Source organism: Trifolium pratense, linkage group LG2 (genome assembly GCF_020283565.1).
Source record: "Trifolium pratense cultivar HEN17-A07 linkage group LG2, ARS_RC_1.1, whole genome shotgun sequence".
NCBI classification, from domain to species: Eukaryota; Viridiplantae; Streptophyta; class Magnoliopsida; order Fabales; family Fabaceae; genus Trifolium; species Trifolium pratense.
Window position 1 is genome coordinate 9,738,717 of NC_060060.1, and position 20,512 is coordinate 9,759,228.

Below are 20,512 nucleotides of genomic sequence, written 5' to 3' on the forward strand. Positions count from 1 at the left end.
CTTGTTGAAAATCTAAAGCATATTAGAACCAATTGAAAGTTAGATCAAGGGATGACTAATCAACGAGGTTGAGCACTACGATTACATCAATCACCAACCCAATAAACCCATTAGTATGACGAACGACTACTATTGTCAACACGGAGTATCTAGCTAACACCTAATCCTTTCTAACAAAATCAGGCTAGAATCAAGTCTTGATGAATCCATATCGTTGGATGATTCCAACAAAACAACACACAGATTTTGGAAAACCCGAATGAAATTTGAGCAACTCAAACTGGTTTTAAAGGCAAGGTAGTAGGCGATGCCTCTACCTAAACAACCGCCTCCGGCGGCAACAGAACAAAAAACCTCCCATTCTAGATCAAAGGTGGTGGTCAGAACCTCGTACCCTCATGGTGCGCATACATACATTAAACCCATATCACAAACCACCCATATCAACAATAGAGGAAATCATATCAGAACCTAGCAAAATGTCGGCAACTACTAGGGACAACCCCTTGAGGTTTGTTGGGATGGTGGCATCACAACTCCAGAGGAATCGATCGCACCACCGTAAGACCAGGGTTACATCTCGACTCAATAGTTTGAATTGACATGGGGAGGGTGAATTCGGTTGCTAGAGGCAGCGGCTTGGTTGAGAAAAGAGAAGAGGAGAGAGTCGTGTTCTATTTCCTTCTTGGGTAAAAATAATATTAGGTGTTCACATGTTAGATAATAGACATGGATTAGAAAGAAAAATAATAGACATGAATTAAAAAGAGAAATATAAACGTTTTATATCAATAATAATTAAATTACAAGAATGAATAATTTTTAAAATTGAAACCGAAGTTTTTAACAAGTTTTCTTATGATTTCATAAGTTTTGTTCATTTAATATCATCAGATTGTATGTCACATTAATTTATAATATGTTGAATCACCAAAAATAAAGCACCTGAGTTCTTGTTCACTAAAAATAATATCCTAAAATAAAATTTTTGAAGTGGGAACCCAAAACAATTCCCTACACCATATTGAATTCATCTTGATAACAAAGCCATGAGCAGCTTTCAACATAAAAGAATGAAAGAATCTTATTTCATGGTCACACCAAATTTTTCACAAGCTGTCATATGTACATCAGAATTCTTCTTGAAAATAAAAATATATTTTAATGATCTATAATATTTTGAACATGAGAAACCAACTGGGAATGGGGACCATAACATATACAAGCCAATAATCTTCCATATGTTAAGCAGTGTTCACCAAGTTGAAGAATGTGTGCTCCTGTTTGATCATTGTAAGCCCGTTCGCTAACACCGATGACATTCTCAGATTCATGAGTGTAACATGAGTCACTTTCGAAAGACGTTAGCCAATTGTAATTGATAGGGTCTTTACATGATTTTAAAAAATGGCAACCATAGACAAGGAAACTCCAAACTTTAGGAGTAATATCTGAGACACAATGAATAAAGTCGTTTGATACATTCTCAAATTCTTCACTTTTGATTTGACCATTTAATGTACATGCTTTAAATCTATCCATTAATGAACACTTAGAGCATTCAAAATTTGTGTCGGAAGCAAGGTTTGACAGAACCGAATCAAAATTAACAAACTTACTCCACTCTGAATTTCTGGTAAGAGTTAACAAAGATTCACCAGCTCCTATCCAGAAATTGGCAACTGACGCGATAAGCGATGATTCGGAAATGAAGAGATGATGAGCTGCACCTGCCAGTAACAAAAAATATGCAGCACTGGTCCTGCTCATATGAAAAGCTTTTGATTGGTTAAGATCCATTTCAGAATCTACAGATAATAAATCACTAAGCGCGCACTTTATATGCTGAAGCTAGTGTTGTATAGGAACTTAAAGAGAGGTGGTGAAGAAGATGCAGCGTAAATTTAAAATGTGATTTTCTTTCATTTCCCTCTAGCTTCTCATCATTTAGACCTTCGATAAGAATCTTCTCAAGGTTCTCACAACAAGTCACAGAATCACCAACTAAAAGGTACTCTGATATAACATCTTCAATTGAATCGGTCAATCTTCTATCAGCCGTGTCTCTGCAGAACTTGTAATTGGAACGTAAAACAGATGAATCTCCACTGAAAACAGATATTTCCTGAATAATAAAACAATATTAGTTTCATTTCTCAGCGACTCACAAATATTTATCAGAAAATTCATGTTAAAAAGAGCATATTTGATGCAAATAAATTCCTTAGTTTGGCGACTTCAATGAAATCGTCAATGAAATGATGATCTAACTTAACTAGAATATCAGTTTCAAATTCTTACTTGCAATGCATGATCCACATATGTGAAGGGCTGAGAACTACATCGTTTGCAGCAACAAATAAACCGATACTTTGACCATAGTTCTGATTGCCTCAATTCCTAGAAAAGCCAAATACAAATTGGGAGAAGCTTAATAATGGGTAAATAAAGTGAAGGAACTCAATGAAGAAATGAGAAAATGGAAGAAAAAATTCAGATGAGACAGAAAAACCTGTGAGAAAAAATTTCATCTAATTTATGAGGATGCATTTATATTGATAATTTTGCAGATAACATTCCTTTTAATTAACAATTCCCTACATTCATATATTGGAAGGCAAAACATGTCATGAATACAATGACAAAAGCATACATGAGGGAGAAAATTCAAATGATACATAATATATGCAACAAATGGAGTGAGTGGATAGATTTTATAACATGTTCAATTGTTCAAAGGCAAAATTGATTTTCTAGTATATTATTCCCAAGATGAAAATATACAGCGAACAGAGATACATAAAAGGAATTTTTGTGTCCAAAAATGAGAAAGCTGTTGGAACAAAATTGATTTAAAAATATTAGCCCCTAAATCTATAAAGGTTTTGATGATAACAAAGTATTAATAAACAATTGGAAGGACTAAAAATTTATTTTAAGTGCGCAGATATAAGCATCAGATAAGCAAGCTCAGAGGATGTGAATTCAGAAGTTCACAAGCGCTCAGAAGATGTTGGACTTCAGAAGTTACAACCTTCAGATGATAAAGTCTTCAGAACTTCTTGAGTGACTAAAGCTTCATCAACCTCTGAAGATCTTTTTGAAAGCTGTGAAGATTCCCTTTGCAAGTCAACTCTTCTACCAATGAAGAAAAGGACCTTTCAAGCCTGATCGGTTCAGCTACTCTCGTTTTGTCTGTCCTCACTTGAGAACGTGGGTCTTCAGACTTGTTAGCTGAATAAGGAAAGTCTACTCTGCAGTAGTCAAAGTATCTGAAACTCTTACTCAGTTTAGATACAAACAAACTGCATCAAGACAGACTGCTTGAAGACAAAAGATTATCAACTCCAACGGTTCTTTTTGCAACGACTCTTTTCTGGTGGTATATATACTAGAAGGATCAGCTGCATTAAATATATACAATTATTAAGGATTGAACGTGCGCTGAACAAACTCTGAATTCTGTATACAAGCTCTGAACCTCTTATCAAGTATTTTTGCACTTTAGTCAAATACTCTGTACTCTTTGTATTTGCTCTCTTTAGGTTCTTCTAAGAGCATCTGTATACTTTCATATACTTTACGATTACTTGAGGAAACTTAAGCTTGTGTGCTTAAGTGTGAAGTCTTAAGCTTGTGTGCTTGAGCATTGTTGTGAAGTCTCTTGCTTGTGTGCTTGAGCAGGTGTAATCTTGTGTGATTATAGTGAAATCCCTTGGAAGTGCAAGGGGACTGGACTACTCTCGTTTTGTGAGAGGAACCAGTATAAATTGCTTGTGTGTTCTCTCTCTCTCTCTTAACTTGTTTTATTGTGTTATTTATCCGCTGCTGTTGTAGTTAAGTTAAGAACTTGAAAAAGTTTTAAACTTGACTAAAACACAATTCAACCCCCCCTTCTTGTGTTTTCACACCTTCAATTGGTATCTAGAGCTCTGGTCTGTTACTTTCACTTAACAGTGAGACAGTAAAGATCTTGTGAGAACACTATGTCTGGAGGAGACGATAGTAGTACTAGAACAACCGGTGAAGCCGGTGAGGCCAGTGGTGCTGGTGGTGGTCCTAGAAATGCTTTTGGTTTTGACTACTTAAGTAATGAATCACATGAACATAGTGGCAATAGAAAAGCCCCTATATTCAATGGTGATGCATCTTTATTTGAGTGGTGGAAGGAAAGACTGTATAGCAATATTACTGCTATTGATCATGAGTTGTGGGATTTGGTTGAGCTGGAGTAACTTTTGAAAACTTAAATGAACATGGAAGATTGTCCATTGAGCATAGAAAGTTACTCACACCAGCTAACTTAAAAACCTACACTAAGCATCATAGAGTAAAGGACATTGTTGTTGGTGCTATTAGACATGAGGATTATGTCAGAATAGAGAACAAGTCTACTGCTAAATCTATCTTTGACTCTATGTGTGCTACCTATGATGGTAATGAAAAGGTTCAAGAGGCTAAGGCTAGTCTCTTGATAAGGCAATATGAACTATTCACTATGCAACAAGATGAAAACATTGAGACTATGTTTACAAGGTTTCAAATCCTTGTATCTGGTCTTAAAGCTCTTAAGAGGAGTTATTCCACCTATGATCATGTTCAGAAGATTCTGAGGAGTCTTCCTATTGCTTGGAGACCTAAGGTCACTGCAATAGAAGAAGCTCAAAATCTCAAGACTCTGAGTCTTGAGGCTCTGATAAGCAATCTCAGAAGCCATGAGATGGTTCTGAACGCTGACTCAGAAGCTAAGAAGAAGTCCAAGTCTGTGGCTTTACAGTCAACTAGGACTCCTTCTAAAGCTCTTAAGACTCAGCTTCTTGACATTGAAGAGGAATCTTCTGCAGATGGTCAAGAGGAGGAAATGGGTGAAGATGAGTTTGCTTTATTCACCAAGTTTCAGCAATGGAACAGATTTAACAAAAGAAATTTCAGAGGTAACAGTTCCAGAAACTTTGTCAGCAAAAAGGATGATCAGAAGAACTGCTTCAACTGTAAGAAGCCAGGACACTTTATTGCTGACTGTCCAGAAATGTCTGCTAAAGACAAAAGCAAAAGATACAGCTCAAAGAAACAACAATTTAAGAGCAAATTAAAAAAGAGTCTGATGGCTACTTTTGAAGAGCTATCATCTGAGGAAGAAGTTGAGGAAGAAGAAGAGGCAAATCTAGCCCTGATGGCTTCAACTGACTCAGATGCAGACTCAGAGGATGAATCAGAATCAGAATCAGAAGTAACAGATGAGGTATTTTCTGACTGTTCTAAATCTCAACTTATAACTGCACTTAACAAGGTCATTGAGAAACATCTCAGAGTGTTAAGTAAACAAAAAATTTTACAAGAAAAGCTTGACACTCTGACTGAACAAGCAGAACATTTTCAAGGTCTCTATCAAGAAACTCTGAATAGAGTAAATGACTTTGAAAAGGGTTGTGCTGTTTGTCACAAACCTATTGATGAGCAGGAAATAGCTCTTCAACAGTTTGTGCATCTCAACCTTGGGAAGAGCAAAGCTGCTAATAGAATTTATAATGTTTTGAGACATAGAGGAGAAGGACTTGGCTATGAATATGGTAGAACATATTCAAAGCTGAAGACCTCTGCCAAAAAGGCTGGAAAATCTTGGGTTTATTATGTTGTTCCATCCAGTGAAGAGGGAAAGAATCCTGGTATTGTTGAAAATAACAATGATGATCTGAGTGATTTAGAAGCCGACAGCTCAGAGGAACCAAGTTCCTCAGGATCTGGAAAGGAAAGTTCAGAAGATAGAAGTTGTTCAGAACCTGAGAACATTAGTTCAGAAGTTCTGAAAACTTCAAAATCTGAGACTTCAAATTCTGGAACCAAAGGAACTTCAGTACCTGAGGCTAATCAATCTAAAAGCTCAGAAGTTTTTAAAAGAAAGAATTTAAACTCCAAATCTCAGATGCAGTACAGGACTCAGATTATTTATGATTCTAGAGTCAGTAGATATAATCAATCAGAACATGGGATTGGTAATAAATACAAACCCTGGAATCATAAACAATCCAAATCCTGGAATAATAACAGATCTCAAACAAAGAAAAGATTTCAAAAAGGTTATTATTCCAAACCAAGATCTTTCTCTAACACTAAACAACATAATAAGCATTTGTGGACTAACAAGCGTGGACCCAGAAGATGGGTACCAAAAGCTGAAATAATGTATCATTCAGATTTACCAACTAGGAAAGGATATGTCCTACCTAGAGTATGGAAACAAGTCCTATGCAAAGGAAGAAGGGCTTATGTCCTAGACAAATGGCTGACACTCAAAGAAGTATCAAAGAAGGGCTTATACCAAATACTGGGATGACTTTATCATTAACCTTGATGAAGAGTTCTATCGCAATGATTAAAGTTGTTTCTCATACAGCCTGCCACTCAAAGAAGTATCATGAATCACTCATGGTATCTGGATAGTGGATGTTCAAGGCATATGACTGGTGACAAACAACTATTTTCTAAGCTGACTTTGAAAGAAGGCGGATCTGTTGGCTTTGGAGGCAATCAAAAAGGAAAGATAATAGGTACAGGTACAGTAGGTAATTCTTCCCTATCTATTAATGATGTTTGGTTAGTAGATGGACTCAAACATAACTTATTGAGCATAAGTCAATTTTGCGACAATGGTTATGTAGTTGTCTTTAATAAGGAATCATGTACTGTATCTAAACAATCTGATAACTCCATTATATTCAAAGGTCTGAGAAAGAACAATGTTTATAAAATTAATCTTTCTGATTTGAATGAACAAAAAGTGATGTGTCTTTTGACCTTGAGTGAGGAAAAATGGATCTGGCATAAGAGGTTAGGCCATGCTAACTGGAGGTTAATCTCTAAGCTTAGCAAGCTTGACCTTGTCAGAGGTTTACCTAAAATCAAATATCAATCAAACACACTTTGTGGTTCATGTCAAAAAGGAAAGATTACAAAATCATCTTTTAAACCTAAGAACATTGTCTCTACCTCAAGACCATTGGAACTTCTTCACATTGATCTTTTTGGGCCAGTTCACACTGCCTCTATCAATGGAAAGAAGTATGGATTAGTAATTGTTGATGATTACAGTAGATGGACTTGGGTAAAAATCTTAAGAACAAAAGATGAAGCTTATGATGAGTTTAGCATCTTCTACAAACAAATTCAAAATGAAAAAGGCTACACTATTTTAAAAGTTAGAAGTGATCATGGTGGAGAATTTGAAAATGAACCGTTTGAAAACTTTTGTGAAAAATATGGCATCTTGCATGAATTCTCTTCTCCTAGAACTCCTCAACAAAATGGGGTTGTAGAAAGGAAGAATAGAACTCTGCAAGAAATGGCCAGAACCATGATGCATGAAACTAATGTAGCAAAATTTTTATGGGCAGAAGCTGTAAACACAGCATGTTATGTTCAAAATAGAATCTATATCAGATCTAAGTTGAACAAAACTGCTTATGAATTGTTCAAAGGAAGAAAACCTGATATTTCTTATTTTCATCAGTTTGGATGTACATGTTATATCTTAAACAACAAAGTCCATCTAAAGAAATTTGATGCTAGAGGTTATAAGGGTATTTTTATAGGATACTCTGAACGCTCAAAAGCATACAGACTGTATATTTCTGAAACACATACTGTGGAAGAAACTATGCATGTCAAATTTGATGACAAAGAGCCTGACCAAGTGTCAGAGCTTGTGGAAGGTTTGTCTAGATTTCAGGTATCAGAGGATCAATATTCAGATATTCCAAACTACTCAGAACATCCATTCTCTGAAAAACCTCTGAACATAACAGTTCCTACAGACTCTGAACAACAAAGAACTGAAGCAACTGCTGAACCTGATGTTGATGAGTCTGAAGATGATGAGCCCCCAAGAAATACTTTCAAATACAAATCATCACATCCAGAGGAACTGATCTTAGGCAACAAGGATAGTCCAATGAAGACAAGATCTCAACTAAGAAATGAGGAATCTTTAGTTGGTCTTATCTCAATGATGGAACCTTCAAAGATTGATGAAACTCTGAAAGATGATGCTTGGATTGTAGCAATGCAAGAAGAGCTGAATCAATTTCAAAGGAATGATGTATGGACTCTAGTGCCTAAACCTTCACACAAGAACATTATTGGAACAAAATGGGTATTCAGAAACAAGCTGAATGAACAAGGTGAAGTGGTAAGAAACAAGGCTAGATTGGTTGCACAAGGTTATAGTCAACAAGAGGGGATTGACTATACTGAAACCTTTGCACCAGTTGCTAGACTTGAAGCAATCAGGTTACTTCTATCTTATGCTGTTAATCATGGAATAACTTTGTATCAAATGGATGTTAAGAGTGCTTTCTTAAATGGTTTTATTTCTGAAGAAGTGTATGTTAAGCAACCTCCTGGTTTTGAAGATGTCTCAAACCCAGAACATGTTTTTAAATTAAAGAAATCACTGTATGGTCTGAAACAAGCTCCAAGAGCTTGGTATGATAGACTCAGTAATTTCCTTCTTGAAAAGGGTTTTGAGAAAGGGAAGGTTGACTGCACACTCTTTAGAAAAACAACCAAAGAAGACATTTTAATCATTCAAATTTATGTTGATGATATTATCTTTGGTTCAACTAATGCTTCCTTGTGCAAGAATTTTTCTAAGATAATGCAGGATGAATTTGAAATGAGCATGATGGGAGAATTGAAATTCTTTCTTGGAATTCAAATCAATCAGAAGAAGGAAGGAACTTATGTTCATCAATCAAAATATACCAAGGAACTTCTGAAGAAATTCAACCTTGATGACTGCAAGATAATGAACACTCCTATGCATTCAACTACCAACATGAGCAAGTCAGATGACGAAGGAAAAGTAGATCAAAAGGTCTACAGAGGTATGATTGGTTCCTTACTCTATCTGACAGCCTCTAGACCAGATATTTTATTCAGTGTTTGCTTATGTGCAAGATTCCAGTCAGATCCTAGAGAGTCTCATCTTACAGCTGTAAAGAGAATCTTTAGGTATCTGAAAGGAACAACTAATCTTGGACTTCTCTATAAGAAATCCAATGATTATGTGCTAAATGGATTCTGTGATGCTGACTATGCTGGGGATAAAATTGAAAGAAAATCCACAAGTGGCAATTGTCAATTTGTTGGTGAAAACCTTATCTCCTGGGCTAGTAAAAGACAAACTACTATAGCTTTGTCTACAGCAGAAGCAGAATACATTTCAGCAGCTAAGTGTTGCACACAACTACTCTGGTTAAAATATCAGTTAGAAGATTATCAGGTAAGCAGTAACAATATTCCTTTATATTGTGATAACACTGCAGCCATTCATTTATCTAAAAATCCTATCCTACACTCTAGAGCCAAACATATTGAAATCAAACACCATTTTATCAGAGATTATGTTCAGAGAGGCATTATAGATATTAAGTTTGTTGATACTGAAAATCAATGGGCTGACATATTTACTAAAGCCTTACCTGTTGAAAGATTTGATTTTATAAAGAAACATCTGAACATGTTTTCAATCTCTGAATGAAAATTTTTCTTGGCAATTAAAGTGTAAGAGGTTATGTATATCAGAACTTATGATTCAGAACATCTGAAACACAAGCTCTGAAGTACTTAACTCTGATAGAGAATTTTAAATATCTCAGAGGCTCTGAACTATTTTAAGTGGGAAACGTTTAGTATTCACTGCTGAACAGTTGTCCATTAAAATAGCAGTTACCGAGTAAATTTCTGCACGTGGTCTACGTGTGTCAGGTAGTGGGTGGTTAATGATGATTTTTGGTATTCAACTTTCTGTCAATTAGCGTAACTTCCCAAATTTGCTATTTTCGTGTTAACTGTGTGCATTTAAATAAAACTTACACAATACACTTGCACACTTCTCACTCTCACAACCCACACTTTCACTTTCTCTCTAAACCTTCAACAAACTTTCTTTCTCTCTCGTTAGTTCCAAACCTTACCCTAATCTCCAACAATGGCTGGTGCTTCGTCTTCTTCGTCTAAAAGGATTCCACCGTTTATGTTCAAAAATCTTCAGATCGTTGGGAACGAGATGGAGTTTCCAGAATCTGAACTCACTTTTCTTTCTGAGAAGATGGTTGATTTCGACGGTCTACAAGCTAATGGGTTTGACGTTAAAAAGTACTTTATTACTCAGGGTTGGGATAAATACTTCGACATGCTTAATGGTCCTATATATCCAGATTTGCTGAAGAAATTCTGGATGAAAGCTAAGGTTTTTGACAAACATGAAGCTAAGAAGGAAGAACTTGCTGCAATTGAAAGGAATCCTAGTCTGAAAGGAAAAACTAGGAAGGAAATGGGTCTGTTGGAATTCACTGGTATACAGATTAGGTCAAATATCTGTGGAATGAATATGGCATTCTCGCCTATTCACTTCAATGCTTTACTTGGTTTGCCTAACTCTGGGATAGAGTTAGATGCTTTTGAGAAGGATACCAGATACAGAGATGATCTTCTGCATCTCATCTGCACTGATTTTTCATTGAAAGGCAAAGTCAAAGGACTGACTGATGAATGCAGAGTTCTTTTCAAGATCATCTTAGCAGCTATCAGTCCAAGGGTTGGTGGGACTGATACAATCTCCTGGACTCATCGTCATCTGCTGTATTTCCTTCTGACAGGAAAGAAGGTGAATCTTGGAGACTACTTTTTTGAAAGGATATGTGAAGCAATCTTCGCTAGCAAATCTCAGAGGAAAACAACTATTGTTTATCCTAGGCTGCTATCAGACCTTCTGCATCAAGGTCATGTTGTTCAGAACTTAAAGAAATTCCATCCAGAACTTGTGGAGAAGAAGTTCTCGCCTGAAATCCTGCATGCCAGTTTCCTTACCAAGATGCGTCTTATTTCTACAAGGCTGATTGCACCTCCACAAGAATTATCTGCTCGTCTTGAAGATCGTTTGTATGTGGATGGATATCCAGTTATTTCAGAAGCTGATGCTGAGCACATCATTCAGGACTATTTGGAAGTGCTCAGAAAAGAAGGATTCACTGTTGATAGGAGTATGATTCCTCCTGCTCCTGCAAACATGTACAATCCTACAAGGAGACCTAAGAGAAAGGTTGTCTCTCAAGCTGATCAACCTAAGCCAGATCTCTTGGCTCAAAAGAGGATTAAGGTGGAGCAAGCTGATGCTGAAAAGAGAACCAAGAAGAAACATGAGGAAGTTGCAAACAAGGCTGCTGAAGGATCTTCCAAAGAGCCTATTGTTGTTGAGGTAGACAGTTCATCTGAAGAAACTGAGTCTGAAGATGCAACTGAATCAGATGAAGAGACTCTTGCTACCAAACTTCGTAGAAGACAAGTTCCTGTTCCTAAAGGTAAGTCTTCTAAGTTTGTCTTTAATGAAGCTGAAATTGGAATAGGTTATACAAAACCCCTTAGGACTATACTTCCTGAACCCACAATTATTCCAACCTCTGATAACCCTCTTTCTGAACTAGAAAAACATCTTAGCCCAGACCCCCTCAATAATCAAACCTTTACCCATAAATCTTCATCACCCCTTAAATCAAATTCACCTCAACCCCAATCACAAAAAGAAACACCTACTATTCCATCATCTGAACCAGAATCACATATTCCAATCACTGAACAAACCTCTCCCACAAAACAACCCTCTCCACATAAATCTCCTGAACCATCCCCTGAACACATTTATCCTGAATCAACATCTGATATCTCTTCCTCTGAATCAACTCCTGAACCATCCTCTGAACCTCAACCAAACCCAAGTGCTGAACATGCTTCTCCTGAGCGTATTCACACTTGTGCCCCCAAGCCCTTAAAAGCAAATGTTGTTATTATTAACAATCCTGCTAATGAATCACAAAACTTATCTACCACTCCTAATCTCTCACCCTCTTCATCTAACCCTTTTGATAATCTATCCACTCAGCTTCATGATGACTTACTTAGGTTGTCTAAGATAAAGGACAGGTTCTTAGCTTGTCCCTCTGATGTGGATTTAGAGGTGTCAAGTCTTAAGGCAAAGATCTGCAAGGCTTTGGATGCTGTAGGTGAAGACATTAAGGCTGCTTTTGGTAAAAGAGATCTGGATGTGATAAGCTTTATGAAGGACAGTTTGGCAAGGGCTGATTTGAAGAGATTGACTTCTTATAGTCATGAGGAATTTGAGCGTGCCAAACTTGAAGCCATTGCTGCTGCTGAACAGCGTTTGTCTGCTTTCAAGGTTTGCTGGATTGATTCCAAGCTTTTTCAGAGTCTTGAAGCTCACAGGGTTGAGAAGGAACGTCTGGAAGAAGCTGCTGCTAGAGTTGCCCAGTTGGCAAATGAGCTAGATGATGCCCCAGAAGAGGATGTACTGAATGTACTGAATCAGGATGATGTTCTGATGATTGAGTATCAAGAAGAAGGTGAACCCTCATCTGATAAAGGCAAGGCACCTTTGGTTGAAGATCAAGCTCCTGTGGTTGTTGATCAGTTGCAGATCTTTCAAGAAGCTCTGAGGGAACAACAAGAAGGTTTGGAAAGGCAAAGGACAGCTCACCTCAATTTGGAATCCAAAGTGGATGGTCTTGTTTCCAACGTGGGGTCTTTGAATGACAAATTTGACCAGCTCTTAGTCTTTCTCAAGAAACCTTAGGATTCTTTGCACTTTATGTTTGTTTTTGTTTTTATCTTCTGAACTTATTATTCATATTTTTCTTTATTTTGTCTGAACAATTTCTTATTTTGGATTTTCACTTCGTTATGTGGTTTGTTATATTTTTGTTTGTGCTAACTTTCTTTGATAAATAAGAACATAAGAACACAAGATGCTTTTAAACGAAAATTTTTATTAATGATCTAACAATGTTGAGTACATTGGTAAAGAGAAAAAGAAAAAGACAACCTAATCCTAATCAGATGGATAATACTCAGAAGAAATCTCAGATTTCTCCTCAGGATCCTCTGATGAAATCTCTATGGGATCTGGGTTTTGCTCTTCTTCTTCTTCTTCTTGTTCTTCTTCTGGAACATAGCTAGCCAAGAACTCAACATAGTCAGCATCATCTTCATTCTCTTCAGCCTCCGAATCTGATGAGATGATTATAATCTCAGCCTCTTGTGGTTTCTTGTTGTCTTCTTTATCTTTCTCATCTTTTTCGCGTTTTTCGTCTTCTTTCTTTCTTCGAAACTCTGCGATGCGTGAACTAAACCTTCTCATTCTTCCTAATCTCTCTTGATTTACTCGTTTATTCTTGTTTTTACGTGAAGAAGGCATGTTAACTCGTTCACCGTTTTATAAACTTTTTAGCGCGTTGTTTTTTGTCTTTGAAATAAAATCACCTTTGTAACAACCACTCTTCTTCTTTGACTGTCTTGGTTATCTAAATTTTTTTACTTTTTGATAATGACAAAAGGGGGAGTAGTTACGCATTAATTGATAAGTGATAAGTTTCAAAACTGAAACCACGCTTTTATCTCGCTTTTATCCGTTAAGTTAAAAGTTGTTACTTTTAAGTTGTTTTACGTATTTCAATGTGGAGACTAAGTTAGTTGAAACTGAAATAAATTTCATAAGTAAGGATAAGTTAAGAGTGCAATTTTAACTTAGCCTTATGAGACTTAGGGGGAGAGCTTGCAAACCTCTCACTCTGAAGAAAGATATGAAATTTACTTTATTTCAAATTATCTTAATCTTATACTAAATTAAAATATCATGGATATAACTTAAAGCTTTGGCTTTAAGAAGTATCAATCTTAGGGGGAGCTTGCAAACCTCACAAACCTAAGAGAAACATGATAAGTTAATTTAACAACAATTGTCAATTAATACTTATGTTTGTCATCATCAAAAAGGGGGAGATTGTTGGAACAAAATTGATTTAAAAATATTAGCCCCTAAATCTATAAAGGTTTTGATGATAACAAAGTATTAATAAACAATTGGAAGGACTAAAAATTTATTTTAAGTGCGCAGATATAAGCATCAGATAAGCTCTGAGTGAAGCTCAGAGGATGTGAATTCAGAAGTTCACAAGCGCTCAGAAGATGTTGGACTTCAGAAGTTACAACCTTCAGATGATAAAGTCTTCAGAACTTCTTGAGTGACTAAAGCTTCATCAACCTCTGAAGATCTTTTTGAAAGCTGTGAAGATTCCCTTTGCAAGTCAACTCTTCTACCAATGAAGAAAAGGACCTTTCAAGCCTGATCGGTTCAGCTACTCTCGTTTTGTCTGTCCTCACTTGAGAACGTGGGTCTTCAGACTTGTTAGCTGAATAAGGAAAGTCTACTCTGCAGTAGTCAAAGTATCTGAAACTCTTACTCAGTTTAGATACAAACAAACTGCATCAAGACAGACTGCTTGAAGACAAAAGATTATCAACTCCAACGGTTCTTTTTGCAACGACTCTTTTCTGGTGGTATATATACTAGAAGGATCAGCTGCATTAAATATATACAATTATTAAGGATTGAACGTGCGCTGAACAAACTCTGAATTCTGTATACAAGCTCTGAACCTCTTATCAAGTGTTTTTGCACTTTAGTCAAATACTCTGTACTCTTTGTATTTGCTCTCTTTAGGTTCTTCTAAGAGCATCTGTATACTTTCATATACTTTACGATTACTTGAGGAAACTTAAGCTTGTGTGCTTAAGTGTGAAGTCTTAAGCTTGTGTGCTTGAGCATTGTTGTGAAGTCTCTTGCTTGTGTGCTTGAGCAGGTGTAATCTTGTGTGATTATAGTGAAATCCCTTGGAAGTGCAAGGGGACTGGACTACTCTCGTTTTGTGAGAGGAACCAGTATAAATTGCTTGTGTGTTCTCTCTCTCTCTCTTAACTTGTTTTATTGTGTTATTTATCCGCTGCTGTTGTAGTTAAGTTAAGAACTTGAAAAAGTTTTAAACTTGACTAAAACACAATTCAACCCCCCCCCCCCCCTTCTTGTGTTTTCACACCTTCAAAAGCTACAGAAAGTCTTGAAAAAAGGAATTTTAACTCATCAATCACTGTTAGATAGTATCATAATTCATATTGCTTCGTTTACAATAATATAAAAGGAGAATGATAATGACCTCACCTGTGCTAAGTTCCGTCAAAATACAACTAATACCCCCTCTATTTTTACAAACATCAACAACAATGTCCGCTGGTCTTTCTAAATTGATATTCCCTTTTCATTTGTCCTTTCAAAACCCACACCCAAAATTGAAACATGTATATCTCAAAGTCAGTTTTGTTCTTGCACTGCATTCTCTTTCTTTCAGTACTATGTCTGAAGTTGCATTCTCGTTGTCATCATTCATTGTTGTTCTCATCAACGTTCGCATATTATTCTTTCTATCTTTCTCATAGTCAAAGGCGTCACTTGTTCTAATCACTTGGGTCCCAAATTTTATGTTGCAGCCATAAGAATTTGGAAAAGTTTTCTGGTGCCAAATTTAGTGGCATTGGGTTTATAAATATGTAAACTATATGGTGTAGAAAAGCATGCTTGTAGGGGGGGGGGGGGGGGGTCACTAAACAGGATAATCAAGCATGTAGTTGAACAATATTAGGAGGATGTGATTGTTCTGCTGTCATTTTTTTGAACCTGCTGTCATGTAGTAACAAGCAAAATGTAAATGAATACTTCACATGTCATTTAGTTTTTGGAGATCCTAACATTTTTTGCGATTACATTCGAGTTGAAAGTTCGGAGATTAGAAAGTTCACAGTATGCCTCTTAAATGCTCGGAGATTGGAAAGAGTTCAACCTCCTGCATTTTTGTGTTTTAGTTTAACTGAAAAACAAACCGTGTTGATGAATAAGGGAGGAGGTTTGTCTATTTGATGAGAACTTAGGAGAGGTTAGTGCTGATATTTAAAGAGACCTCAGGGATGTAAATGTAATATCCTCTAATATAAGTGATTAAGTCCAAGCTGTACTTGTATTACAAAGAAACAAAACCACAGCTTCATTTATAACTGTCATTTCTACTGTGATACAACAAAAATAAGTGTTTCATTTAAGATTTGAAGCTTCATATTGTATAACCGGAGTGTCCAAAACTTCATGTTTAAACACATTAAATTAAGTCATAAATAGAGCATGAAGATTGAACAGAACTTTCAACTTTGAACATAAACATCAAAATATTGAACAGAATAACAACACGTCGTAGGCCAACTCTAATGCACGAAAAATTAATACTAATAACATTATTTTGAATCATACCTTTGGCTGCAGGAGGTCAGTATATGCTACAGTGACCTCTTCCCCCTTTTTAATTCTCTTGATACTCCTCACAATCAATCTTGGGCCACAGATCATCCGCCCTTCTTTTTCATGCAAAAAACCATCTCATTCAATTAATTTTTAGTTTTTACAAACCCATGGTATATCATTGTCATCATCATATAGTAGAAATACGAGTAAACTTTTAATTTCGTCCCTAAACTATATAATTACTCTCTCTTAGTTACTTTCAAAACAGAAAAGAGTAATGATTTACGAGTAAACTAAGCATATCATCATATAGAATAAAGTCTGATTAAACTTTTAAATTGTCCTTAAATTATCCCTATATCTCTAATTCAATCGCTGAACTATAGAAATATAATAAATAGACCTTAAATTATTCTCAATTCATCAAGTCCTCCAATAATTCAGTAATCAATTTGAAGTGATTGATAGTTTAGGAACCAATTTGAAGCTTTATTAGAACACAAAGTCCTAACCATGGTTTTAAATTGCGGTCCACATCTGCAATTGCAGCCGCAGTATTGTTGATGTGGAAGCCTCCGCAACCACATCGCTCCGCAATTGCAGTGTAATTTTCATTCACATGTACGGCAGCATTATAACCGCATCAGAAGCCACATGAAATGATTTCGGCCGTGTTTGATCAAATTTTCTCACCAAAAATTAAAATTTATGAACCTCATCCTAATTTGAATCAAATCTAATAAAAAAAAATTATTTTTAATAGTCTATCAACCATGTATTTTAAGCACATTTGAATCAATACTTATAGAATAAACTAAGACTCTCCAATGGTGGGTGTTATCTAAAGTTTTCGATAGTGTACTTATTACAGAATTGGTACATTCTATGTGGTGCTCAATGTAAACTGTGGGTAAATATTGTAGTGGCATAGTGGTGTCATTTTATATAGTATGTAAAATTTCACAATGATTTTAGGCCACAATAGCGGCATTGCGCACTGTAGCAACCAAATTGACAAGCAATCGCAGCAACCGCAATTTAAAACAATGGTGGTGACCAATTAGTTAACAAATATATAAATCTAATAAAAAAGAACACAAACCTTGAGCAAATTCACTACTGCTACCAAGAACCTCACTATCTATCTGCAAAACACAAAATTCACATCATCTTAGCAATAACAGAATCAAAAGAGCAACAAAATAAAAAAAATAAAAAAATAAAAAAAAAAAGTAAAAAATTACTTTTAGTTGTTGAGAATTGTGAGTGAACGGAGCAATACAAAGTTTTGATTCAAGAGAAAGCACAGAAGAACAATTGGAGAATGAGAAACGGTAACATGCATTAGGGGAACAACTATGATTAATCCAAGAAAAAGCATGTTCAAAAACCGCAATTCCAAGTGCGCATCCTTCATTATCGTGCACCTCCACAGCGTTCGTTAGCACAACACATAGAGCAACAGTCGCTATCTCCAAAACAGCATCATCGTCAATCAATTCTATCAATCCACCGCCGCCGTTATTCTGCTTCGCAATTGCAGTTGCCATAGCACGGCCGCCGAGACGAATAGTTTCGGAAACGTCATCGTTTTGACACGTAAGCAAATGACGGTTAGTAAGTAAGTTATTGAATCGATTCGAGAGGGAAGGGACGTGAGGGTAAAGAAGGAGGAGGCGGAGAGCGGTGCGGAGGAGGGAGGAGGTTGTGGAGGAAGGAAGGTGGTGTTCGGCGGAGGAGAGAGGGATGGAGGAATGAGCGGTTGAGCATTGAGGGGAGCAGTAGAATGGGGGATGGGAGTTGGTTGTGGGATTATTGGGAGTTAAGAGAGAGAAACAAGAGGAGCAGTGAGTGTGGAGATGTGTGTTGTGGAGAGAGAAAGAGAGTGGGAAGAGATATGGTGTTATGTCTATACTAATGTCTATTTCTTCTTTGCATCTCATCTCCATTTCCATGGAATCAACGTTAGTATGTCACTTTTCGTGTATGTTTGGTTTCAATTCTGGAGCGGCCAGAATTGATTCTGGACATGTAGAATGGATTCTGATTTGTTTGGTGTAAAATTGATTTTGTCTCTAGAATGGATTCTACTTGAAGCTAGAAATTGTAGCTTCTCATTCTAGAATTGATTTTTACACTCAAATTTTTTGTTCAACTCACTTTTGTATGAATATATCCAAACATAAATCAATTCTATCAAACTCAATTCTATCAAAATCAATTTTGTCAAAATCAATTCTGTCCACCGCAGAACCAAACACATACTTCATGGTTTAGCAAACTTTAGCTTATGTAAAAAAAGTTTATATTCCAGGCCAAAAAATTGTGTTACTTTATACTCTATCCGTCTCAAAATATAAGGGAAAATTGATCAAAAAAAATCAATGTATTTAGTTAAAAATTTGAACTAAATACATTCGTTTTGTTTGATCAATTTTCTCTTATATTTTCGGACGGAGAGAGTACTTATTTATAAAGCCTAAGAGTAGCATGGAGGAATGTTTTGAGTATAATAATAATTTGAAGGAATTTAAATTATTTTTGTTTTGAGTATAATAATATTTTTTAAAATTGCAAACCGACTCTTAATTTTTTTAAAAATTTCACATTGGTCTCTAAAAATTTTATCTTGGTCCATCAAATTTTTGAAAATTGCAAATTGATCCCTATTTTCAATTTTAAATTTGCCCCAAAAAATTTCAAATTTATAAAAGTGGCCCAAAATGTTCACAATGAAAATTTCTATTACTCTATTCAAACACACATTTAAAAATGAATGTAATTCAAATATAATAATCATTTGAATTGCTTAGAATTTCAAATCCTTTAAATTTCTAATTACTTCATCCAAACACACTCTAACAGTATTTTGACATTTCATCTTTAAAATTAAGGGTATATTGGTAAAAATCTTCACCTTTTTCTTTTCTCTCTCCCCTATTTTTTTAAAAGAAATTCTAAGATTTAGTCTCAACTCCCAAGTGACAAGAATATCATGTGATTTACGTATTTCTTTATGTAATAAAGATTATGTGTATAATTATTTATTTGCCTTTAAATCTAAATTGAACACAATGACATATTATATGTCATCCTTTTATAGTCCAATTATTATATTATTTGATACCTGAATATACTTAATCCAACTTCAATACTCGATCAAGGGAAAAATCTCATCAATATCACTCATTTGCCTCAGCATATTTGTGGAGTATTCATCAACCGACTTTTAAATCATCTTATTACAGACAACAATTAAACGACGTCATATATATGCTCAAAGCATTCGACTTCACATCTAGGGGTCCATAATGGTTTTAAATCAAAGAGTTGTATACACCACTATTACTATGAGAATAACATATATGATACTTACAAAACACATTGTGTATATTCTCACGGGGTCAATATCCAATATAAATATTGCTCTTAATATATTTACACATATGTGAAGACTTGATATCTCATATTCAAGACCCGTAATATATTGACATTGACATCAATCTTCTTACATATGTGTTAATGTTATCTCACTTCACAATAAAGCTTGATATAAATAATTTCATAATAGTATCTTGTATTTAATGGAGTCTTACGATTAGGTCAAACTTAATATTTCATACTTGGTGGAAGACCCGTTATTTATAGTTTGGATGCAAAGTGATATATATATGATCCAGGTTATTGTTATTTTCACACTTGGTTTTTTTGCATATATGTTCAAGTAATTGAGGGTATTTGAAAAATCGAACATAACCTGACACATCATACATTTTTTTTTCTAAGCAAAATGGTGTTATAAAAATGAAGTACTAAGGGTACTTCAACCAATACAAAAGAGAGTTTTAAATGCTTTGAAGGCAATTTAAAGGATTAGTACACTAATTGGTATAAGAATAACATAAATTCCTTCCACTCCTACTAACAAACCAAAACCAAGAAAAATCTTTAATTTTATCTACTACATTACTTAGAATAATTGAAGCACCTTTAAAAATAACATTATTTCTAAGATTCCAAATACTCCAAGTTGTAGCACACAAAACCAATTGTCTCACCTTCTTAAATTTGCTAGCTTTAAGGGGTTCACCAAAAGCAATTTAGTGCGCCCATCCAGCTTCTTGCGTAGCGGGACAAAAGTCGAGCCAGTCATAAATAGCGTTCCATAAGCTACTCATCAAGGGACATTCGGAAAAAAGATGTGTGTGGCTTTCAGATATGCAACAACAGAACACACAAGACTTATTAATAACATCAGTAATGATCCCATTATTAAACAGTTCCTCCCTCGTGGCCAATTTGTTACACAATAAGCGC

General features: G+C 35.6%; 1 protein-coding gene across 1 annotated transcript; it reads right to left on the bottom strand.

The window, feature by feature from the left end:
- Positions 1 to 1,030: 1,030 nt before the first annotated feature.
- LOC123905824 (protein SET DOMAIN GROUP 41) lies at positions 1,031 to 18,171 on the bottom strand. Its single transcript, XM_045955569.1, is given in 6 exon segments — positions 1,031 to 1,827; positions 1,829 to 2,125; positions 2,302 to 2,400; positions 16,205 to 16,308; positions 17,298 to 17,340; positions 17,440 to 18,171. Coding segments are annotated over 6 exon segments (1,920 nt in total). The 5' UTR covers positions 18,151 to 18,171; the 3' UTR covers positions 1,031 to 1,161.
- Between the last annotated feature and the right edge of the window lie 2,341 nt (positions 18,172 to 20,512).